A 26094-nucleotide genomic window follows, 5' to 3' on the forward strand; every position below is an offset into this window, starting at 1 on the left:
CCTAATCTTTTAACTGAGAGAGTATTTTTGACAGCAAATATTTTGTAGCATCCATTTGTCATTTTTTAAATATTCAAACTAGTTTTTTTTTTTAAATAATGTCAAGTACACTTAGTGCCTAGTAAATGCTGGCCACTGTTATTGTTGTTGTCATTATTCTTTTTTTTTTTTTTTTTTTTTTTGAGACATTGTCTCGCTCTGTCCCCCAGGCTGGAGTGCAGTGGCATGATCTCTGCTCAATGCAAGTTCCGCCTCCTGGGTTCACACCATTCTCCTGCCTCAGCCTCCAGAGTAGCTGGGACTACAGGTGCCCGCCACCTCGCCCGGCTAATTTTTGGTATTTTTTTAGTAGAGATGGGGTTTCACTGTGTTAGCCAGGATGGTCTCGATCTCCTGACCTCGTGATCCACCCTCCTCAGCCTCCGAAGTGCTGGGATTATGGCAGAGAAATATTTGTTTCAAAAGTGTGGTAATCTCTGGGAAAATAAATACTTCCAGGTTAAATTCTGTTTATAGTATTATCATTAATAAATAAAACATGACTAATTCTGTTTCATTTTCCCAATGTACATTGTATTAAAAAGTTCTTTTCTGATCTTCTCTAAGTTAAAAAAAAAAAAAAAGAAACAAAGTTGAGTAAACAAGCTGAGCAAACTTTGTGTTGAAACTTTAATATGTCCAGGGAAAAGAATCTTGCATTAAGTCCAATACAGAGTCTGATAATTTGGTGGAGCAGAGAGCCCCATTCGTGAACACCATCTCTGAAGTGTCACCTATTACCACATTCACTGTCCACCCTGGGCTTTGCCCCTCAAGCACCAGGACTCAGGTCTCTTGTTTTTCCTGTTTCTCCCTATAGTCCCCCTGGCCTGTGCCTTTTAGACAAAACAGATTAACATCACCTTTAAGCCTCCAACACTGAACGTTCTGCCTTATAAGGCCTGACTCATTACCAATTTTATTTGGCCAATTTTACCTACCTTCCTTTCAAAGGAACACCATTTGTCTATGTCAAGTGTTCTCTTTTCTTTTCTTTTTTTCCTTCCTTCCAACTTTCCCTCCCTCCCTCCCTCCCTCCCTCCCTTCCTTCCTTCCTTCCTCCCTCCCTCCCTACCTCCCTCCCTCCTCTCTCCATCCCTCTCTCTTTCTTTCTCTTTCTTTCTTTCTTTTCTTTCTTTCTTTCCTTTCTTTCTTTCTTTCTTTCTTTCTTTCTTTCTTTCTTTCTTTCTTTCTTTCTTTCTTTTCTCTCTTTCTCTCTTTCTCTCTTTCTTTCTTTCATCTTCTTTTCTTTCTTTCTTACTTTCTGATGCAGCTGTCATGATCTAATAAAAATTGTGGCATAAGTGATGCTGCGTTTAGATTCTCCACCTTCCTATTCCTGTCCTGTTCACCAACATGAATTGGTTTGTGGCTAGTAAGTACTTAGTGGGTTATTGCTCATAGATTCAGTTGCATTTTTACTGAGATAGTGCTGTTACCAAAAGCAGGGGCGCTGCTTGAGGAAGCAGACCTAACTCTGAAAAATAGGGACTCTCCAGAAACGTAATAACTCTTCCAGGTTGAACCCAATATCCCATCTTCTCACTCCTCTCTTGGCACCTGTTGTTGCTGTTGTAAACACTTCCCTCACCTGGGACTGTGTATAGGTGAAAGACTGCTAGGGAGTTTCCCAGGATCTTGGGCCAGTGCCAACAAAGGGCAAACTTTCAATTCTCGAGATGGCCCTATGGCATGGTTGGGGGACACCAGTTCCTTCACCAGAGCATTCACATCATCCCCAGTGTGCCATGCCCAGTTCTTTTGTCCAATAATAAACTCTGTGGAGTGGAGTGAAGTCAAGTCATCACCCAAGCCTTAGTCTGCCTCTGACCACAGCCTATTACGCCACAAACAAAAATGAAAAGAGGAAAGTCAGTGATGTTTTATATACTGTCAGCAGCAATTTCATAGCCTCAATAAATTTTCTTTCAAAAGTTTAATATGTAATAACTGGTGTTTCTTCTTCACTCCTAGTTGGTTATACTGCATCACATCTGCCATGCCAAACTATTAAGAGTAATACAGTTCTTACTCTTAGTTTATTAAGAGTAAGAGTAATAGTTTGGCATGCTATTACTGTGTTTTTTGTTTGTTTGTTTTGTTTTGTTTTGTTTTGAGACGGAATCTTGCTCTTGCCCTGTTGCCCAGGCTGGAGTGGTGCAGCGGCATGATCTTGGCTCACTGCAACCTCTCTCTCCCAGGTTCGAGTGAGTCTCCTGCCTCAGCCTCCAGAGTACCTGGGATTACAGTTACTCACCACCACGCCTGGCTAATTTTTTTTTTATTTTTTATTTTTAGTAGAGAAGGGGTTTCACCATGTTGTCAGGTTGGTCTCGAACTCCTGACCTCAAGCGATGCCCCCGCCTCAACCTCCCAAACTGCTGAGATTGCAGGCGTGAACCACCGCACTTGGCTGACATGCTATTACTCTTACAGCATCTAGACAATCCCTAACAGTCTGAAAGCTCTATAAAGTTTCAGTTAGCCCAAAGGTCCTATCCCTTATTCTAGAACACAGGCTTTATAACACAGGCTTTGGCATGTCTGTAACAGTCTGAACTCCTCCACTGTATTCCACACACTAGGGATCTTTTAAGTTGTCATTATGTCCTGGCACAAGCATTTATCGTATTTCTGGGAGCATGTAGGGTTCAAGATGAGAGGGCAAGAGAGGGCTGGGTTGTTTGTTATTAAGCTGACAGGAAATGACCAAGGCTCGTGTGCTACTGCTTGCAGTTGGGCAAAAGAGGATAAATTAATTGCTTTATAGAAATTACTTTCTGCATTCTTTAGGGAAAATTTTTCCATGTGAGCTAAATGAGTCAAAGGGGGTGGTTTTGGGCTCAACAGCTTTGACATTATCCCTTCAAGGAATGAAACAATTAAAGAAACTGATCTCCTCTGAGAAAAAGACCATTTATAATAACCTATCCACTCTACATAAAATATTCCCGGTAGACTCATCAAAACAAGACCCTCTGATACCACATCATACTGGGTTTTTCCTTATTGGGATTCCCCCATGTTTTTTCTTTAATGCTTCCCCATGTTTCAGAAACAGATTTACTTACCTGGAACCTTCCACCCTCATTTCCAAATTTATCCTAGTACTATCATTTGGGAGTAAGCAAAATGTCAAGGGCCTACATGGGTGGAAAGCCCATTCAAGAAACTGAGGATGATCAAATAGTGGAGTTAATGTGTATAATCCCAGGGAGGAGTTTCTTGACGGATGAGAAGGTCAACAGTGCCCAATGCGACTAAAAGGTCACATTAAAACAAGACAGGAAGGAAGTCACTGGCTGTCCAGCCAAAGTCTTCAGTGGCTGTATCAAGAGAAGCTTTTATAGAAGGGTGAGGGTGGTAGCCTGCGAACATTGGATCAGGAGTGAGAGGGATTGAAGGAAGTAGGAGCTCCAGGTCAGGGGAAGGGGAGAGAATGAGCCTGAGGAAGGCCCTCTCATGAAGGGAAGGCTCTTTTCTGATGCAAGTGAGTTGAGCAGACTTACAGGAAGCAAAGAGGAGTCTGGGAACAGAGAGGGATTGTCCAGGTAATGTAGGAAACATTTGACAAGGACAGATCTCAAATAAAAACCTGAATGCAATTTCTGTTTCAGGTGTCTCCTTTTCCTGCCCCATCCCACATTCTAGAAAACTATTTGGTGCATTAACAGATTTTGGACTTCACAGGGCTTCACTTTTATTGTGCTTGAGATTTGTTCCTTGGTGAAACACGAAGAGACAAACTACACAAAAAGAGAATCATAGTTGATGAAAAAAATCAATGTTTAGAAGTTGCTCTTAAATCTTTTACCCATTGCTAACATGGGTATTTGGATTACATTTGGAACGTATTCCAGGACTACTTATCCATGAAAGGATTAATGATATTGGAGCCAGGTTCAAAGTCTCAGCAACAGGCTAAAACCTGCTCTTTTTAGTAGCTAGGGGTAAAGCTTAGTATCCTTTCTTCTGAAAGCTTTTGCATGCTAAGCTTTCCATTGCCAAGCCCCTGGGAAGGAAAATACCAGAAGTTTAACTCCTATAGCAACTTTCTCTGAGATGTGCCTGGTGATAACATTTTCCAGTAGGGCTATCTTCTGTCTCCTTCCTTCTCTGTGCCTACCAGTAAAGTCTTGTACAAGTTCCTTAACCTTTCTTAGCTTCAGTTTCCAAATTTGTAAAGTGAAGATAATAATACCTCCCTCATAGGATTGTTGTGAAGACTAAATGGGCTAATGATCAGACAGAAAGCACTCATTAAGTGTGACTAGTATTGTTAATTGCAGTAATAGTAGTTCTAGTAGTAGGGTTTTCCAGGTTATAAGGATTAAAGATATGCTCATGTTACCTCAGTTAATGGTGCATTATTTTAAGGGTACACCATAAAGTAAGAAGAATGGGAAACTACTTAACCAGCACATGGGGTACAGATCTAAGAGCAATTCTGTTTTTCTTTTCTTTTTTCTTTTCTTTTTTGAGATAGAGTCTTGCTCTGTCACCCAGGATGGAGTGCAGTGGTGCGATCTCGGCTCACTGCAACCTCCACCACCTGGGTTCAAGTGATTCTCCTACCTCAGCCTCCTGAGTAGCTGGGACTACAGGCACATGCTACCATGCCCAGCTAGTTTTTGTGCTTTTAATATAGATGGGGTTTCACCATGTTGGTAAGGTTGCTCTCGACCTCCTCACCTCATGGTCCACCCACCTCGGTCTCCCAAAGTGCTGGGATTACAGGCGTGAGCCCCGCGCCCAGCCCCAAGGACATTTCTTATAGCCTGACAGGTTTGGGGCTCAGAGTCTCTCTGTGTGTCTATGTCTCTGTCACTCCACCGTATGTTTAGCAGAGTCAACTAATTTGCCCAAGATCACACCATTAGTAGATGATTATGCAAGATTTGAACCAGTTATTATTCATTGAAATATGATTACTGTGTAAGTTAGCATGAGAGTATTGAAAATAAATGTCTTGTTAGATTCATTTATTTTCTTAAAAATTCCTACATAGGTCGGGCACAGTGGCTCACCCCTGTAATCTCACTTTGGGAGGCTGAGACGGGCAGATCACCTGAGGTCAGGAGTTCAAGACCAGCCTGGCCAACGTGGTGAAACCCTGTCTCTACTAAAAATACAAAAAAATTAGCCGGACTTGGTGATGCATGCCTGTAGCCCCAGCTACTTGGTAGGCTGAGGCAGGGGAACTGCTTGAACTCGGGAGGCAGAGGTTGCAGTGAGCCGAGATTGCGCCACTGCACTCCAGTCTAGGCAACAGAGTGAGACTCCATCTCAAAAAAAAAGTCCTATATATACTTCTTTGCATCAATTTAGGCAGGCTTTATTGTTAACTTTAGTTGGTAGCCAACATGCATTTAAACTACTTGTTATTGTCCTAATCTAAGAAAAACTGAGAAATGGATGAAGTTGGTCCTAGGGTGTCTCAAGGCACAGAGTGTTTTATTCTGTCCTTGGGACAGAGGTTTGATTCAAAATGTTTTTTCAGAAACTAGCCTTGAACACCTGATTTTATTAATATTCTTTTTACGCTCCATCCCTCCTGGAAAAGGACTGGACCCCAATTCCCACATTGCTCTTTTGGGACCCATTGTCTTCCTCAGCTTCCTATGCATCTACAGGGTGGTCTGGGCTTCGCTTCCTCAGTGTCCCTGTGTGAAATTAGGTGGATATGGATTAATCTGATGTAGGAATATGACACTGTACTAAGGTTTAGTGTGTATGTTATTCTCTCAAGTAACTGACCTTTCAATCCAATTAAAGACTTCCTATGTGCTTTAAGGTGGTAGGGATTACAAGCATAGCAAGTTATGGCTGGTCAGGGATTTCTTTCCTCTTTAAATAGTGACCTACTGCCCATTGTACCTACTCAAAACAACTTTCTTTAGGAAAAAAGACCACAGTCTACTCTCCTAAGCATAAACTCAGTTCTCATTCCACCTCTACCACTTGCAAGATTTGTTAGGCTTAAGCAGTCCCTTAAATTCTTTGAGTGTTTGTTGCCTTGCCTACTTCATTGGAAGTAAGGCTCTGGAATAGGGAAGGTTTGCCTCCGTAAGACTAAAAGTTATGCTAATATAAGAGACTAGCAAAACTGGAGACATATTCAGCTCTCTTCTTGTGGGGAATATCTTGCCCTTGACCAAAAGCCGTGTCCCAGAAAGAGCCATGTGTGTGTTGGCTTTGTGCCCAACATGTGGCTCCCCTGCCATGATTGATGGCTTCATTTAAGAAATAGGTTTTAGAATGTTTTCCCTAAAATCTTATTCCTGTTAATTATCGTGGATCAACTTCACCATAGCTTGTTTAATGCACAGTCACCTGGTATAAAAGCATTTGAAAACCGCCAGGGATTGTAACCACCCTTATGCATTACGAAAAGAGAGTGAGGCCAAGATTTTGAGATGTGTTCAATTACAAGAAGCTTTTAAAATGCAAAGTATTCTAAAACTGTTGAAAGTTAAAGCTAACTGTTGTTCCCTTGTTGAAGGTAAAAAGTAAAGCATTTATAGGAAAGCACTTTTCCTTATGTATCTAGTGTTTGGGAACTGCATAGGAGAACAGTTTAATAGGAACCCTGATATCGACAGTAAGATATATTCTTAATGTAATAACCAGACCCAGGGCAGAATTTGCAAACCCATGGTAGGCATACAGGTGGCTGAAGAAGAATCGGGACAGCAAGATCTCACTGAGATGCAATTCCATTCCTCCATTTGTTACAGATTAAGATTTCTGAAAAAGACTATCCTTCTAAACCCTCATGGACTCTGCAGATAATATGAGGCCAGAAAACAAATAATTCCCAACTCTTGCTATCTCATTACTTGCCAGTGGGTCTGGCTTAGCTGAGTGTGTGCCTTCTGAAGCATACCCTGTAATTATTCAGCAGGTATAGTCCAGTTCGTCCTACTTACTTGAGCAAGATTACCTTTCTTTTATTTCGTGTGAAAATCCTTCTCTTCCGTCTTTCGTCCTTTCTCTTTCCTCTTTATTAACTTTTCTAATCTAAAGTGCCTTGAAAAACTTGTTTACATAGTAGTAAGAAAGAAAATGTTGACTTATGCTGTCCTGGAAACCTTGACCTTCCTGCATTATGGATAAATCATTGCCCTGCAGGTGGAAGTGGAAAATTGCAGATAGAACCACATTGACTCACATTCTCCTTCTACTTCCATTTGAGTGAGCACCAAGTATGCATCAAGACTTGAGATTGTAAACTTGGTTTAATGATGAGACAGGTTTCTCGGTCAGGTTTTCCATTGGCTCGAAGTTCACAAGGCAGTTGTTGCTTGTCTCAGAGTGTCCTTAGGTGGACTACATCTGAACCCCTGGGATTGTTAAAATGCAGATTCTAGCTATGCTCAAACCAATGAGTCAGAATCTCAAGAGGGTGGCGCTCAGAAATCTGCACGGTTGATCAGTTCCCTAGCGGATTCTTATTTTTGTATGCTAAAGTTTGAGGGTCACCACTGGAAGGATTCCAGAACAGGGCCTGCAAAGGAGTTGTTCAGTGTTTGCTCAAGTTAACTTTGTTGTTACAGCATTAGCTTGAATATCAGGAAGTTTTGTATTTAAGTTCTCTAAAAAAAGAGAACAGTCTCAATATATAAAAGGAAAGGTTTTCATATATGTGCCCAATTACAAGTATCTTGAGTAATTTTCTAGGAGTCTAAATAGAATGTCTTTAGATCGTCCTTATAATGATCCTGAGACTCTTTTGACTGTTTTGAGTTTAAGATAGGTAATAAGAAATAAATCGCCAGTTAATGCAGAAGGAAATACATTTCTGTATATATAATATTCACATTTGCCATGTCTCTTTTAAAAAGTCCAAATAACAGGCCGAGCACTGTGGCTCACGCCTGTAATCCCAGCACTTTTGGAGGCCAAGGCAGGCAGATCACCTGAGGTCAAAAGTTTGAGACCAGCCTGGCCAACATGGTGGAAACCCCATCTCTACTAAAAATACAAAAATTAGCCAGGCGTGGTGGCGTGTGCCTGTGGTCCCAGCTACTCGGGAGGCTAAGGCAGAACCCAGGAGGTGGAGGTTGCAGTGAGCCGAGATTGCGCCATTGCACTCCAGCCTAGGGGATAGAGCAAGAGTCCGTCTCAAAAAAAAAAAAAAAACGAGAAACAAAAAGATAAAAAGATAAACAGTTCAAATAACTTGTGTCCTCTAGTCTCTTATTTACCATACATGTCCTCTAGTCTTTTATCATTTCTTCATGTGAAGAATAATTTATACTCATTGATGTAAAATTTTGCTATATTTTTATACAACAAACATAGTATTATTTTAATATTGCACATAAAGAAAAATACCTCTTCTCCTCAAAATTAGAAGGGTTGGTATTTTTATTCAGGCTTCTTGATTTAAAATACCTGCTTGATCCATAACTCAGGCCATATGATTTCACCAAAACAAATATCCTAATAGTTGTCATCTTGAATAACTTTAGTGCACAGAATATAGTCTCATTTATTAAGAAGTGATTTAAGAGATTATTACTTCTGCATCTATCACACTAACATGACCAACTCTTCAGTAAGGGAAGAGTAAAGGAACTTATTTTATATCTAGATAGAAATTTTATTAAGGATACAGTATTAGGATTCATACGGGAAATAGTGGATAGATCACAAGAACAAGGCTCTTTCTGAGCCCTTCAGGAAAGAATATTTGCAGAACGATAAAGGACATGGTGGCTCCCTGGAGAATGTTGGCAGAAGACTGGGCCTTACTTCTGGAAAAGGCTCAGTGCTAGAGCTAAGTGACCATCAATATGCCAATACAAGCAAGAAAATCCTGCAAGAGGCAGACTTGGTTCTTAGGTTGGAACAGGCTCTACTTCAGAACTTGATCCAGTACCCAATTCTTTTCTGCTTTAGCTTCCTTTTTTATAACATGAGGGTAGTACTTGTCCCACAAGTGAGCTGTTATGAGGATAAATTTGACTTTATTAACGTGCATGATTCCTGGAACCACAAAGATGTCAAATTTTGAAGCCTCAGAGAGATTTCCTTTGCTCTGTGAATAACTAATTTTGGTTAGCTGGGGTGGGGTCTGTCTGGGTACTTTTCCTTTTGAAGAATTTTTCCCTCATTCCGGCCATCTCCTCCCTTCCTATAAAGGCACCATATATTTTGCTTGCCTCAGGTACCTATAATGATAAAACACCTTGAGCTGAAAGGATCACTGGATAGGGCAGTCTTAATACAAAAGAATGTAGTGGAAGCCCAGGCTTCAGTGCACATCAGAATAGAAGCTTCATGAGGGCAGAGGCTTTTGTCTGCTTTCCTCTTTGCAGTATCCCCAGAACTTCGAGCAAGTGCATACTCGATAAATACTTGAAAGAATAAATCAATGTCAGACATCTGGGCTTATGTCTCATCTCTCTACTGTTCTCAACTAAGAGATTCTAGTCATTCTTCAACTTTCCTGAGCCTGCTGTCCTTCTCCAAAATATTCACCCTTCCAGGCACTGACTCCACCTCCCACGTCAGAGCTTTTTCTTAAAGTAAATAACAGCCAACCGTTAATAGCTTCATAACTTTGGAACAGTGCAGTTTCTTTGGTTAAAGAAGCATTGTTTTCAACCTCCAAACTGAAATAAATTTTGAGAAAAGATGGAGACGGTTTGGGACTGGGGAAGGAGGGAATGGAGGAAGTGATTATTTGAGGGCACATTAACTATTTGTACAAAGTAGAATATCTTAGTTAAATTTGGCTACGTAGGAAGTAGGTATCATTAAATGAATGTCTGTTAGAATCTTGATTTTCAGATTAACTAGATAGGGTTAGTTAGACTGAAGAAGGGTTACAGTCCTATGTCACTGAGGGAGAATGGGGAAAGGGCAAGAGAAAGCTGGCAGAGATGGAATTTGTCTGCTAGTAACAGACCAGTGGTTCCCAAACGTAAGCCTGCATCAGAATCATCTGGAGGGCTTGTTTTTTGTTGTTGTTGTTGTTTGTTTGTTTTTGTTTTTGTTTTTTTGAGACGGACTCTTGCTTTGTCACCAGACTGGAAGGCAGTGGCCCGATCTCGACTCACTGCAACCTCAGCCTTCCAGGTTCAAGCGATTCTCCTGCCTCCGCCTCCTGAGTAGCTGGGATTACAGGCATGTGCCACCATGCCCAGATAATTTTTGTATTTTTAGCAGAGATGGGGTTTCACCATGTTGGCCAGAATGGTCTTGATCCCTTGACCTTGTGATCCGCCCACCTCGGCCTCCTAAAGTTCTGGGATTATAGGCGTGAGCCACCATGCCTGGCCAGGAGGGCTTGTTAAAACACAGATATCTGGGCCCATCCCCAGAGTTTAGGATTCTGTAGGTCTGGGCGGAGGCCTGATAGTCTGCATTTCTAGCTTGACCAGGGGACGTTGATGTTGCTGGTCTCAGGACCACATTTTGAGAACCACTTCTATAGAGGGTGTGCATGAAGATACAACAACAATTACCTGACGGTCCTCAGCTTAGTTCAGTTGTCCTCCACAGGTTGAAGCTGTGTTCAAGGGCAAACAAAAACTTTCTCTCTCAGCCACCTCCATAAGTTCCATAGTTTAACAAAGCAAACTCACAAAAAATGAGGAAGTTAGAACTGCTCCATTTCCCCTTATAGCGAAGGCATGTGTATTTCACAACTGCAATCAGCTTGAATAGCAGAGGCTGGAAGGCTCTCCAAGTCTTTACTGAAGCCACCTCACTCAGTCACACAGACATGCAGCTAATTCACTGCCTTGGCCAGCACATCTGAAAATAAATAGCACCATTATAGGCCCTTTCATGAATATACAGCATGTGGCCTCTAAATTGGCCAAGGAGCTGGCTATGCTGGGACAAATAACTTAGATAAATCACAAATCAGAGTGGAGAAATGAGGTGTTTTTAATCAACAGCATCCAACAATGTGTGTTGAGTTTAATTGAATCCAGGTAGAGGAGAAAGTGGATGCAAGAGCTCGAAGTATGCTGAGAGTACAGTTTTATTTTGAAATTCCAGGAGACTTAGAAACAAAATGGTAATGATGGAAGGATCCCTGAAGAGACTATTTTTTTTTTTTTTCTGAGATGAAGTCTTGCTCTGTTGCCCAGCCTGGAGTGCAGTATCACGATCTCGGCACACTGCAACCTCTGCCTCCCGGGTTCAAGCAATTCTCCTGCCTCAGCCTCCCGCGTAGCTGGGATTACAGACATGCGCCACCATGCCCAGCTAATTTTTGTATTTTTAGTAGAGATGGGGTTTCACCGTGTTGGCCAGGATGGTCTCCATCACCTGACCTCAGGTGATTCCCCCTGCCTCAGCCTCCCAAAGTGCTGGGATTATGGGCGTGAGGCACCGCACCCAGCCCTGAAGAGACTCTTAAGATACTTTCATAATAGTTTGAAAAGGTATGTGTGTGTTTACAATTTCTGTCATAAATCTATGGCAACCACAGCGCAAACATTTTAGAAAAAGAAAAAAAAAAAAAACAACTCGAGGTTGAGTGTGGTGGTTCATGCCTATAATCCCAGCAATTTGGGAGACTGAGGCAGGAGGATCACCTGCATCCAGGAATTTGAGACCAGCTTGGGCAACATAGCATGATCCCATCTCGATATAAAATTAAAAATTAGGCGTGGTGGTGCATGCCTGTAGTCCTGGCTACCTTCAGAGGACTGAGGTAGGAGGATCTCGTAAGTCCTAGAGTTTGAGGCTGCAGTGAGCTGTGATCTCGCCACTGCACTCAGTCTTGGTGAAAGAGCAAGACCCTGTCTCAAAAAAAAAAAAAAAAAAAAAAATCTATTTTCCTACCTCTCTAACATAACTGTGAATAGTAGTATTTCCTTCTAGTTTTTAAGTACACTATTTAAAAACATGGAAAGTTTTCAAATAATATACTCAGATTTAAATACGTTTTTAAGCTTATACTCATATAATAAGCATAGTAACTAACAGAATGTTCTCTGGAGTCAGATAGTCTTGGGTTCAAATTCTCCAGACATTTCCAGCCCTGAGTTTTGCATTTGTTAAACAGGGATGATAAACCTGGTTCATAGCATTGCCGTGTGGATTCAATGAAGCACTTATGAAGTGCTCAGCACAGGGCCCTGTGTAATGTAAGCACTCAGTAAATAGTGGCATCATTTTCTGTTTTCACACACAAAAAATGAGTCAACCTTCTGCAATCCTAATAATCAGGAAGTTCTTCTTGGCAAAATTTCATTCCCCAAATTGTTCAGTGGTCCCATGAGCTGCTTTCAAGATCTTCTCTGACCAGCTTGTTGAGAGCTTTTGTTATCTGTGTTTTCCTCAAAGATTAGACTCATCAAAGAGGGGTGAAAGCCAAAACAAAGGAATGACCACTGGTGCGCAGAGTGAGAGAGATTGGTTTAGTTGTTTAGCCAGGCTATGTGGCTTCGTTCCCAGACCACAGATTATAACCACACCATTGTGGGCACCACATATAACCATTTTGGTAAACTAGATATGGGTTGCTGGGGACATGGACGAGAAACCATGGGTGGGGAGGTGTGGACCTCTCAGCCCTGCTCTCTCAAGCCTGGCCAAATTCACATCCGCAACTGGGACTTTGTTTCTGTTCCAGACCGTTTAGCCATCTGCCAACTTGACTTCCACTTGGAGTCCTCATGAGAACTTCAAACTTAGTATGCCCAAATGAAATTTTCAGCCCACCAGAAGGTAACCATACTGTCTTGAGTCTTACAGTTACCCCGTAAACAAAGGGATTAACTTTACTAAATAGCAACTTCCTGCCCATAAAGTTAAGAAAAGAGTCCCTCAACGCAAATGTTGGTTTTGCGTATCAAATAAATGGATTCTTGGTTCTTCAGGATAGTTAGATAACAATGGGCAGAATAGCCAGTTAATTCAATAACTCCTTAAAATTGTTGAAAGCATTTTGTACACTTTCTTTATATGGCTGCTTAGCATGTTAATTGGTAAAATACTCTGAAGGACTAATACACAAACACTTTCACCCAACAATTCCAGTTCTAGGACTTTATTCCACAGATATATTTACACATGTATGAATTCATATGTACAGTTTTCTGAACTTTTTTTGTGCTGGCAGAAAACTAGAAACAACAGAAATGTATGAAAGAGAGTAGTTAAGAAATTATTCCCAGTTACAAAGTAGAGTACATATGCAGCTGTAAAAAAAGAATGAGGGAATTATTATGTATTTATCTATTGAGTGAATAAAGCAAAATGAAGATCACCAGCAAACAGATAAACAAATTGTAGTATTCATACAGTGGAACACTCCTCCATAATAAAAAAGAATGAACAATGGGTGAACACTACAACATAGATGACTCTCAAGTACTGTATTCCCATTTGTGTAAATAAAAATGTGGGAAAGAATATATACATGTATTTGCTTATAAACTCTATATGTACAGAAGGAAACACAAGAAATTATTACCTAGATTGTCTATGGAGAGGGAACTGGGTACCTGGCAAAGAAGAGTAGGAGGGAGACATTGTACCATGTGCTTTTTAATACTTTTTATATTTAAAATTGCAAAATATGTTACATGCTCAAAATAAAAATAGAATAGCTTATATAACTATGTCTAAATATTACATGTAGTTTTCCTCTCTGGCTATTTTCTTTTTGGTTTTTATGTAATTTTTAAAAATCCACTTAGCCCAGGCACATAAATGGAAAGAAAAATAGGCTTAAAATTTTGTCATTTGCAAAAACAAACAAATATTTAGATGTTTTAGAGCTAGCATGTTTTTGTTGGCTTCTAGTTTAGTTCTACATGGCATCAGACTAGCTACTCCATATCATTTCTGGACCTTTGCAATTTGTTGAGACTTGTTTTATGGCTGAGGATATGGTCAATATGTAAATGTTTAATGTGTGCAAGAAGAATGTGTACTCTAAAGTTAGGCATGGTGTTTTCTGTATATATCAATTAGCACAAGTCTGTTTATCATCTTCAAGTTCTGTGTATCTCTGTTTTTTTTTTATCTGCATGATAGAACAAAAGTATGTTTGAAACTCTTACTATAGTTGTGGATGTAATATTTTTCCTCTTACTTTTGGAGTTCTTGCTTTATATATTTTGAGCCTATATTACTTGGTACATACATATTTAGAATTGTTGTGTCTTCCTGGTGGATTGCCCTTTGGTTATTTAGGAAATGTCTCTCTCTTCAGTAATGTTTCCTAAAGTCCATTTTGTCTGATAGTACTATAGCTACCTCAGCTTTCTTTTGGCTAGGTTTCATAACTTTTTAAATTCTTTCACTTTCAGTCTTTTATGTCCTTATATTTAAAGTGTGTCTGAAGGAAGGAAGGAAGGAGGGAGGGAGGGAGGGAGGGAGGGAGGGAGGGAAGGAAGGAAGGAAGAAAGAGAGATGGAGAGAGAAGGAAGGAAGGAAGGAAAAAAAGAAAGAGAAAGAAAGAAAGAAAGAAAGAAAGAAAGAAAGAAAGAAAGAAAGAAAGAGAAAGAAAGAAAGAAAAAGAAAGAAAGAAAGAGAAAGAAAGAAAGAAAAAGAAAGAAAGAAAGAAAGAAAGAAAGAAAGAAAGAAAGAAAGAAAGAAAGAAAGAAAGAAAGAAAGAAAGAAAGAAAGAAAGGAAGAAAGAAAGAAAGAAAGAAAAAGAAGGAAAGAAAGGAAGGAAAGAAAGAGAAAGAAAGAAAGAAAAGAAAGAAAGAAAGAGAGAAAGAAAGAGGGAAAGAAAGGACACCGCAATCTACCTATGTTACAAACATGTATATGTAACCCTAAACCTAAAATAAAAGTTAAATATAAATAAAGTGTGTCTCTTCATGAAAACTTGCTTAGCATCATTAGTCATTAGGGAAATGCAAATTAAAAGCACAATGAGATATCACCACATACAACATATCTAGTATAATGGCTAAAATTAAAAATACTAACAACACCAAGTATTGTTGAACAAATGGAAAAACTGGAACACTGATTATGGGAGTACACAACCACATTGTAAAACACTTTAACTGGTCATTTACCCAAGAGGAATGAAAGAATGTATCCATATAAAGATTTGAACACAAATGTTTATAGCAACTTTATTTATAATAGCTAAAAACTGAAAACAACTCAAATGTCCATAGACAGGTGAATGGATTAAAAAAAAACAACTGTGTTATATCCATACAATGGAATACTCCTGTATAATAAAAGGGAGTAAACTACGAATACACAGTGCAATATAAATGGATTGCACAATAATTCTGTTGAATGAAAGAAGCCAGACCAAAAAAAAGATGTATTGTATGATTCCATTTATATAAAACTCTAGAAAATGCAAATGATCTACAGTTACAGAAAGCAAATTAGTGGTTGCCAGGAGAAAGAGGGTAAGAATTAAGAAGGGGCATGAAGAAACTTATTTATTGTAGTAGTGGTTTCACGGGTCTATACATATGTCAAAGCTTATCAAATTGTATACTTTAAATATGTGCAGCTTATTGCCAGCTACTTATACTCAATTTGTTTTTAAAAGTAAAATGTGCTTCTTAAAATGTGCTTTTTAAAATGTAGTCTGATGACCTTTGTCTTTTAATTAGAGAATTTAATCTGTTTACATTTAATAACTGATATAGGCCGGGCGCGGTGGCTCACGCCTGTAATCCCAGCACTTTGGGAGGCTGAGGTGGGCGGATCACCTGAGGTCAGGAGTTCAAGACCAGCCTAGTCAACATGGTGAAACCCCGTCTCTACTAAAAATACAAAAATGAGCTGGGCGTGGTGGCAGGTGCCTGTAGTCTCAGCTACTCAGGAGGCTGAGGCAGGAGAATTGCTTAAACCCAGGAGGCAGAGGTTGCAGTGAGCCGGGATTACACCACTGCACTCTAGCCTGGGCAACAGGCTGAGACTCTGTCTCAAAAAAACAAACAAACAAACAAACAAGCAAAACACTGATATATTTGGGTATAAATATTCAATCCTATGTGGGGTTTTTTTTCTGTTTTGCCCACTTACTTCTTGTTGTTATAGATATTACAACAATACATGTTTGACTTATTAGAATCCTAGTATTAATTAGTACTTTTACCATTTCCTAGATGATATAATATGGGCTATAAAACACATGAAATCCGTTTACCCCTCATATCTTTTGTGTATCATTGATGTTTTAATTCTATGTATATTTTAAACATCACATTATTATCATTACTATATTTATATTGTACAGTCACTATCATTTAGATTTACTTACGTTTACCCTTTTGGTGTATTTCAATGCTTTCAGCACTTCTGTGTTTCTATTTGGGATTGCTTTTCTTCTGCCTCAAAAACTCTCTTTACTATTTATTTTAGTATGGCTTTGCTGGTAATAAATTCTCTCCATTTTTGTTTATCTGGTAAAATCTTTTTTCCTTCATTACTTATGAAGGATATTTTCACTAGGTAGAAAATTCTAGATTGTTAGTTATTTTATTTCTGCACTTTGAAGATGTCGTTGCATTGGTTTGTGGATTTCGCTTTTTCAATTGAGAAGTTAATTGTTGGTTGCATTATTACACTTTGGAGATAATGTGTCTTTTCCCTGGATGTTTTAAAGATTTTTCTCTTTGATTTTCAGCAGTTTTACTATGATGTGTCTAGGTTTGGTTTCCTCTGTATTGATTCTGATGGGCATTTATAGAGCTTTATGAAGCTGCGTCTGGTATTTTTGTCAGCCAATATTTCTTTAAATATTACTTATGCTCCAGTTTCATCTCTCCTCCTCCTTTGGGATCCAGCTTACATAGGTTACATCTGTTACTTTATGACTCAACACACTTTTCTGGAAAGACTCTCCTTTCTTTAAACACAAGACACTCAAGGATTACAGGTGTTCTTTTAGGTGATTATGCTGCTTCATCAGTAGATGGTGATTATATTAAGAAGGAAACTTACATGATGATATATAAAGGCTGGGGAGAGGAGATGTCTCTGAAAACACTGAGAAATCCTTCTCTAGTCTTGCTGCTGGAACGCTCAAACACTTAAGTCATCTAATAAATATTCCACTGTCTTCAGAGGAATTTTCTAAGTGAGAGGGATTTGGGACTCCCCTGTGAGGAAGAAACATAAGTTCCATGCCTTCCTAATAAGAGGCAAACTTTTCTTTGTAGTCATGTTTCCACCTGTTGAATCCGTTTTATGGAAGTTGTACAGTTATGGCTTGTCTGTTTATGAGAGGAGATAGAAAATATGAGAAACAATAAAACCTGTAATAATCCATTGTGAGGCCACAGGCTGAAGAATTTACAAAGAATTTATTCCAGATTTTTTGGCTGAAAATATGTATGCATATATGTATACGAGTGTATGGAGATACAGTTATGGATAGAGATATATAGATATATGTGTAGATATATAAATATATAAAGTTTGCTACAGAAATTCATTTTGTAGACTTTTAAAAGTGCACTTTACTAAAAGTATCCAAGAATGCATCTCAGAAAAAGCCTTAGATTTCTTTTATGTGGTCAACTCCAGGAACTACTCACTCTTGAGCTAGATGTGTGTTTTCAGACCTTACCCATGCCATGCACAATGATCTAACCCTTTGATAGCTACATCATTCAAAGTCAGTTTTTCTACATGCAACAAATTTTTAAACCTTGATTTTTGTTTATTTATTTATTTTTTATTTTTTGAGATGAAGTCTCGCTCTTATCCCCCAAGCTGGAGTGCAATGGCATGATCTCAGCTCACTGGAAACTCCGCCTCCCGGGTTCAAGCAATTCTCCTGCCTTAGCCTCCTGAGTAGCTGGGATTACAGGTGTGTGCCACCACACCGGGCTAATTTTTGTATTTTTAGTAGAGACAGGGTTTCATCATGTTGGCCAGGCTGGTCTTGAACTCCTGACCTCAGGTGATCCACCCGCCTTGGCCTCCCAAAGTGCTGGGATTACAGGCTTGAGCCACTGTGCCCGGCCTAAACCTTGATTTTTTAAAAATACTACCCTGCCCTAACCTTGTAACTTAGTAAGTTTGGGGAGAGGGGTGTATAACAACCTTTCACTGCTTATTTGATGTAAATCATTTCTAGTCCTGAAACAATGGCTATTTTTCAAGGTTTAATTATACTGTATGTTGTGGTTGCATCTACATGTACACCCATAAATGTCTGTAATTAATATTTATTACTAACTTTGTACTTTACACTGTATTTGTGGAGTGTTTTACAATTGCTTGTTACCAAGAGTAAATTATATATTTGCTTTTCTTTACCCCACCCCTTTCACTATTGTTTAAAACATGTCAGATTCAGGAAAACCTCAAGAGACCCAAACCTCTTTCAATACTTATAGATGAAGTTTTTTTCCTTAATCAGTTTAAAATCCATCCAGCCATTTTGGCTGCCGACCATACCAGCAGATAATGAAAGAATTTTCCTTGAGGGTCGAAAGCCAGGGAGAAGCCTTCCAGGGCTGTTTGGTTTCCTAGCACAGCTGCTGGAGTAGCTCGTGGTGCTGACTGATCTGCTTGGTGTGCATCTTTGCCTGTTAGAGCTGGAAAGATGCTCAGTACTATAAAGCCCAGCCCCTTTGGTTTATGTATAATGAAACTAAGACCCACCTTAGTCAACTAATGTGCTTAAACTCAAGCAAATGGCAAATGGCAAAACTCAGGACTCTGTCAATGAGTTTTCATTCTTTTTCTTTATTCTGCTAGACACATATTTTATAAAGAAATGAGGCAGCATGATGTTTAAAATACTTAAAGTGAGAATGAGAAAAACTGATGTCTACATATCATGAAATGGTTTAAAAGTTTAAAGTGCATTGTCTTCTCCATCAGACCTTCTTTTACTAATTTTTTTCTCAAAATCTGGCTCAGAAATCTTGTTTTAAAAGCTCCCTAAACATTCCTAGGCAGAATTAGTAACTCTTTCCTCATTGCTCACAAGGAGCTATGCATATTCCTGTAATAGAATATTTACCATATTATAAGTATTCAATTATTCATCTGCCCTCCTCCCATCTACCCACTGGATCAGGCGTCCCAGGAGCAGCAACAGAGAGCCCAACAATTTGTGTGTTCTCAATGTGGAATGAATGAATGAAGGAAGGAATGAACCAACCATTCCTTCATAGTCTTGCACTATCAGTGAATCTTATGCTTTATTGGACATAAAAATCACCTGGAATTGCTGACTTAAAATACAGTTTTCCAGACCATACCACAACAGATGCTAATACAGGACTGGGGTGGGTCCAGGAATTTGAATTTTTATTTAAGTAGCTGATGACTTAATGCAAATGGTCCAGCAGCCACACTTTGAAAGCTCTACTCTATGATTAGTTGTGGTTTGTAGTCCCAATTGTATATCATAATTATTGATGATCTGAAAAAACACATAGAGCTTCTCTACCCACTCCCTACCACCAATCCATCACCACCATTCTGACTCCTTAATCACAATGGGTATTGACATTTTAAATAAATCGCAAGGCTTCCTTCCAGTAAAATGTATGAAAATAAAGAAGATAATACTTCTAAACTATTTTGAGTTCCTTAGAAGAAGGGTATCTTAGCTCATTAAGGAAATATTATCATGATATAAATCTAGCATCATGAAACTTATCTTGGACATGTCAAATTTGGTCTGAGAATCAAATGTAGAGGAAAATAAAACCCACACACAGTACCTGCATAGAAATGGAACCTGTGCAAACACCTGCTTTGGCTGTGTTCCTTTTTGTGGAGACAGATGTCCCCCTTCACTAGGACCAGGGTAGAGATGAAGAAGGTTGATTTGGACATTGGGGTGCTATATGTTCTTTTGGGACTGAAGTTCCATATTAGGAAACCTAATAGCCAACATTTACATAACTTTTAAACACCCCAAGTAGTACGCTCTGTCTGCACACTATTTTATATATATGTAATTTGTTTGTTTGTTTTTGTTTTTGTTTTGAGACAGGATCTCACTTTGTCACCCAAGCTGGAGTGCAGCAGGCATGAACACAGTTCACTGTAGCCTCAACCTCCCAGGCTCAAGCAATCCTCCCACCTCAGTCCCCCGAGTTGCTGGGACCACAGGCACACACCACCATACCTGGCTAATTTTTGTAATTTTTGTAGAGACTGGGTTTCACCATGTTGCCCAGGCTGGTCTCGAACTCCTGAGCTCAAGTGATCCACCTGCTTTGGCCTCCCAAAGTATTGGGATTACAGGCGTGAGCCACTGTGCCCAACCATATGGATTTTTTTTTTTTTTAATTGTGAACTTACATAACTTCACAGGAGACAGACCTGAATGAGGTAGTTATTAAACTACTTTGTGACTATGGAAAGGATTTCTGATCCTTGTAGTATATTTCCATGTATATTGTTATATTGTTGTGTGTTTGTATTTAGTTGCTCATACTATTTTTACTGTAGCTTACTTTGTATGCAGGTTTCCATGGGTCAACCTAATTTATATTTTTGTCATTTTAAATGGAAAAATGATATCCCATATATTTTATACTGTTATTTGTTCAGTGTTCTTTCCAATGTGGGATGCTTTGGTTATTTCCAATTATTTGCTATCATACTATCATATACAGAGTATTATGTTCATTTCTGCTCAAAATTATATTTTTGTTTGTATGAACTCCATGGTGTATATTTCCCAAAGTGGGATAAAGAGTTAACAGCAGTTTTATAGTTCTGGTTGCATATTACATTATTACTTTCCAGAGACACAGAGCCAATATACAACCCCACCAGGGGTGTGCGGCATGCTGGTTTTCCCACAGCTTGACCAACATGGAATTTTATCATTCCAGCCTATTTCTGCTAGCTTAATATGTGTGTAGGGCCTCACTGGAGATATTTTATTTTGAAGTTCTTCAAATGATAGGAAGCAATTCTTTTCCACGTGGAATGATTCACTATTTTCGGTTTAATGACAACCCATTCATATTTGACAGTTTTGAAGTGACAGGTTTAATTGCCTTCTCTATAGGGTTCTGTAGGGAGAGAAAATAGGAGTGGTATTAGGTATTGGGTTAGGCTCAAAGTGTCAAGGAAGAAGATTAGTTGTATAGTTCTGAATTAGGAAACTGGTATATGGAGGACTGGAACAGAAATACCAGTTGACTCTGTTTAAGAAAGGCTAGAGGGCAGGAATATTCTGATTTCATGATGACAAAAATACTAGAGTTTTGACACAGGACAACAGGTCTTGCTTCAAAATGAAAGCAAGACCCTGTCCTTCCTGCCTCTTTGATCATCTCACAATGCCACTTTCTTTCCTGAATATTTTCAGATATTCTTATTTCACATCAACCACTCTGGTCTATAATAGGACCAGTTTTAGAATGACCGGGAAACTAAGATGTATTATTTGAGAGCTCTTGGGGGAAGACCTGGAGGTAGCAGTCCCAGGAGAAGTCAGTCTTATCTGTAAAAAGGTCAGCTTGATCACAGAAAAGGGCTTTGGCTTGGTTGTGTTGGCCCTCTATGGCTTATGATCCTCTTTTCAAGTAAGCAAATAAATGATTGCAGTGTTGGTTTGAGTCCTGTGGTGCCAAACACAAGATACATTGTTGCTCATGCAATATAGACTTTTTGTTTTGGACAGCGGTCTAATCTGTTGATTTTTAAAAAATCGGTGACTGTCTAACTTATAATTAAAATCAGTCTATCAAACACTTGGAGACAAAATCGGAGGTTATTCTTTCATTCCTAGTTGTCACACTAATTTTTTGCCTTCACTTTTGTCTATGTAGAATATTTACATGTACACCTATCTCATTCTATTTAGATATAACTCATATACTACAAAATTCACCCATGTGTACAGTTCAGTGATTTTTAATATATTCACAGTCATCACTACAATCAATTTCAGAACATTTTCATTACTCCAAACAGAAACCCCAAACTCATTAGCAGCCACTCTCCATTTCTCTGCAATATCCCCAACCCTAGGTGACCACAAACCTACTTTCTGTCTCTATAGATTTTGCAATTCTGGGCAGTTCATATAAGGAATCATAGAACATGTGATCTTTTGGTTTAGCTTATTTCACTTAGGATAATGTTTCCAAGGTTCATTTATGTTGTGGGGTATATGTACTCTCTTCCTTTTTATTGCTGAGTAATTTTCCATTGTGTGGATATACAACTTTTCGTTAAGTCATTCATCAGTTGATGGACATTTGGATTTTTTCCGTTTTTTGGCCTTTATGAATAATGCTGCTATGAATATTCATGTGTTAGTTTTTGTGGGGAAGTGTGGTTGTCTTTATTTATTTATTTATTTTTTCAACGGAGTCTTGCTCTGTCGCCCAGGCTGGAATGCAGTGGTGCAATCTCAGCTCACTGTGACCTCTACCTCTCGGGTTCAAGCGATTCTCATGCCTCAGCCTCCAAAGTAGCTGGGATTACAGGCACGCACCACCACACATGGCTAATTTTTTTGTATTTTTAGTAGAGACGGGGTTTCGCCATGTTGGCCAGGCTGGTCATGAACTCCTGACCTCAAGTGATCTGCCCACCTCAGCCCCCGAAAGTGCTGGGATTACAGGTGTGAGCCACCACACACTGCCAGAAGTATGTTTTCATTTCTCCTGGGTATATACCTATGAGTGGAATTGCTGGGTTACGTGGGAGCTCTGTTTCGATTTTTCAGGAACTGCTGGATGGCTTTCCAAAATGGCTGCACCATTTTATATTCCAACCAACAGCATATGCGTGCTCCGGTTTCTCCACATCCTTGCAAACACTTGTTATTGCCCCTCTTTCTTGTTATAGCCAGCCTAGTGGTTGTGAAATGACATCTCATTGTGGTTTAATGAGAATTTCCCTCATGGCTAGTAGAATACTTACTTCCTATCCTAGTATTTCCTTATACTTTAAAAAAATTAAATAAAGAAAATGTTGTAGAAAATTAAGGAGCACAATTTATGCTTGCCGCTACAGCTTCCTCTGGGGTTTCACACTTCCTTGCCTCATCACGTAAGGGGCCACCACTAGGATGAATGTGCTCCAGCCTTATTCTTCCAATCTTCTCTCCATTTGTCATTCAGAATCCTGGGAAAGAGAGATGCTTGTCCTGCCGTGAGTTATGTGCCCACTCTTTTGATTTGTGTTTCTGCCTAGACAGTGCACAGCATGAGCGTGGGCATCTTGAAAGGAAATCGGAGTGCTCCTGAAGGAGAATAGATGCCAAAGTTGAGACAAGAGCCTAGTTTCCTGCCTCTCTAGGTGTAACTCATTGCCAAGGTCAGGAGCAAAGCAAACCATGTAGGAAACCTCATCATGCGGGGCAGTTAATAAGTATACCCTAGCACACATTTGCACAGAGAAAACATAATAATCTTCATTTGTAATATTTAAGTATTACATTTAAAGTAACAATGTTTAAAAATTTATATATACCCTCGTTGGATACGAAGCATGTTTAAAATATAGGACTTCATTTGATCCTCAGTAATCTTTGTTAGTTTCTAATTATATTCAGTAGCGGTATTGGTATTATATGTTTTGGCCTCATTGTGGTTTAAATACACTTTTGTGAACTAGCCTGAGAATCCAACCACCAACACAATGATGTAATAAAAAAACATGCTCTGAGTTCCAAACAAATGGCTAACAGATGAGTGCTCAGAAGTCAACTTGTTCGTAAGCTGGAGTATCACTGGCCAGCAGTCACATGCCAGCGGGTGTAAGTAGACAGTGGGGAACAACTTCCTCTCATTTATGTGGCTCCCTAAAGTGTTGGCTGAGCATTGTCCACATGGGTGATGCAAAGGATCACTCCACCAGGAGCAGTTTGGAAAAAATATAATCATTGGGAATTCCTGTAGCATTGAAGGTGCCTACAGGGAGGCAGAAGTATTCATATAACAGTTCTCTGGTGTTCTCTGTTGTAGCAGCCAGTCAGCCAAATGGGTTCAGCTGCTTGAAATGAGAATGGCTGGATCAAAATGGCAGCTCAGGATTTAAAGGATTCTAGTCAGAGACCAGACATCCTCACATAGGGAAAACTCTGAATGGCTGGGGGAGAAGGAGTCAAATGCCCTGGATCTTTTTCTTGGGCCTCAAAATCCTCCTTCTGCCATCATCCTTCCAGTATTGGGCAGGACCCTGACTGCAGGCATCATGGCCTCTGTGAACTTCTCAAGGTTATGTATTATCAGACAAAAACTACAGTGTCCACTAACAGGCCACTGAGGGTATCTTAGTCAGTTCTGCTCATCACCCAGTCAAGGCCTATGTTTTATAACATGATATCAAAGATTGCATCTAAAATTGCGATGATTTCTTAAAATAATCATTTCATTTAGATTTTTCTATTTTAATCCAAGGTATTCTTCAGCGGAAATAAGGAAACAGTTTACTCTCCCACCAAACCTTGGCCAGTACCATCGACAGAGCATAAGTACCTCTGGCTTCCCCTCTCTTCAACTAGTAAGTATGAGTTCCAGGTTTACTTAGCGGTTGGTCAAGTGCAAAAGTGCTCAGGGTATGTGTTTGCCTCCTGTTCCTTAGATCTTCCTACGATCACCTCACATTCTCCAGTCACCAGATCCTAACTCTGTGACTGCGTCTGGACATCAAACAATATCCCTCTCTCCCTCTGCCAACCAGTACTTAGGGTGCATAATAGAACCTCTGGGAGCTGTGGTTTTGATGTCTCCAGACTAGTGGGCTTCCAGGCTACTCAGTCTCATCCAAATTTTGGTTCATCTTTGGGGGAGAAGGGCTAGCTTGAAAACTTACCACCATTTATAGTATGCATTTTTTTGGAAAAGCCTATTCCAAAATCTGAAATGCCAAGTTACAGACCTCCTTTTTGTAAAATCATTTTCTTGCTAGTATAATTTACATATAATAAAATTCACACATTTTAGGTGTACAATTTGGTGAATTTGGGCAATTTAGAGTCACTTAACCTTTACTCAGTCAAGATATAGAACACTTCCTTTATCCTAAAGAGTTCCCCAGTGCCCTTTTACAATCTCCTCTCCCAGTCCTCCCCCCAGGCCACACCTCCAACTCACGCAATCTCTGATTCACTTCTGTCACTATAATTTTGCTCTATCTGGAGCTTCATATCCTGTTACAGTATGTACAAACCTTCTTTTTTTGAGACAAGGTGTCACTCTGTCACCCAGCCTGGAGTGCAGTGGGGTGATCTTGGCTCACTGCAACCTCAACCTCCCAGGATCAAATGATTCTCCTCCCACCTCATCCTCTCAAGTAGCCAGGACTACAGGCACAAACCACCACACCTGGCTAATTTTTGTACTTTTTGTAGAGACAGGGGTCTCGCTATGTTGCCCAGGCTGGTCTTGAACGCCTGGGCTCAAACGATCCTCCTGCTTCAGCCTCCCAAAATGCTGAGATTACAGTGAGCCACTGCGCCTGGCCCTAAACCTTCATTTTTAAAACACACTTCCTCTTAAGTTGAAGATTGCCTACATTTTTATATCAATGCCAATTGTTGAGTGTGCCTATATATGTTATATTATTTGAGCACTAAATGCCAGATGTGTACCAAGTGAGATAAATCTGACAAATGAGATGGTTTGTAAAACCAGAAGTGAATATTCACTTCCTTTGTGAGAGAGCTCCAACCCTCCTGTACTCACTTCCTCACACAGCACAGCAGCACTCTCTTGCTGGTTCTGGTGGTTATCTTGAAGAGGTTAGGTTATTTTTTGTTTCTACTTATTACTTCAAAACCACTTCTGCTCTTAGAAATTTTGTAACCTTCCACTCAGTTTCCGGTAACCGCCATTTTGTCTCCTGTAACAATTTACACGCCGTGTAACTGTGAATCTTTTAAAGGTATGTTTTACTGAAGTGATTTCTTATTATTTCAGAAGGATAATTTGTGTGTTGTGTCATTAATGAAATAGTAGTACTAAAAAACCTATAGCATCTTTTACTACAAGAGGTAACTTTCCATGCCATTTTTTCAGAAAATCTACTTATGACTTAAGTGGCTTGCTAGACTGCCCTTTTTATTTGTATTTTTCCTGTGTGTTTCAGAATTGCAGAGTATAATAAAAGCATGTCAAGTGCATAATGTGTCCATTTTCGGGTGTATTAGGTTAG

The 26094-nt window shown here is 39.5% G+C and overlaps 1 protein-coding gene across 2 annotated transcripts in view; it reads left to right on the top strand.

The window, feature by feature from the left end:
- The window catches only part of DOCK8 (dedicator of cytokinesis 8), a 238068-nt gene that overhangs the window by 27240 nt on the left and 184734 nt on the right, over positions 1 to 26094 (top strand). Inside the window, exon 2 of one of the 2 annotated variants that reach the window (XM_007969410.3) lies at positions 24339 to 24441. In XM_007969410.3, the coding sequence (XP_007967601.3) occupies positions 24339 to 24441 (103 nt within the window). Of the gene's footprint in view, positions 1 to 24338; positions 24442 to 25622; positions 25825 to 26094 lie in introns of those variants that run through there. The other variant, XM_007969411.3, reaches the window with a different exon arrangement.

The sequence above is a fragment of the Chlorocebus sabaeus genome, chromosome 12 (genome assembly GCF_047675955.1).
Source record: "Chlorocebus sabaeus isolate Y175 chromosome 12, mChlSab1.0.hap1, whole genome shotgun sequence".
Taxonomy (NCBI): Eukaryota; Metazoa; Chordata; class Mammalia; order Primates; family Cercopithecidae; genus Chlorocebus; species Chlorocebus sabaeus.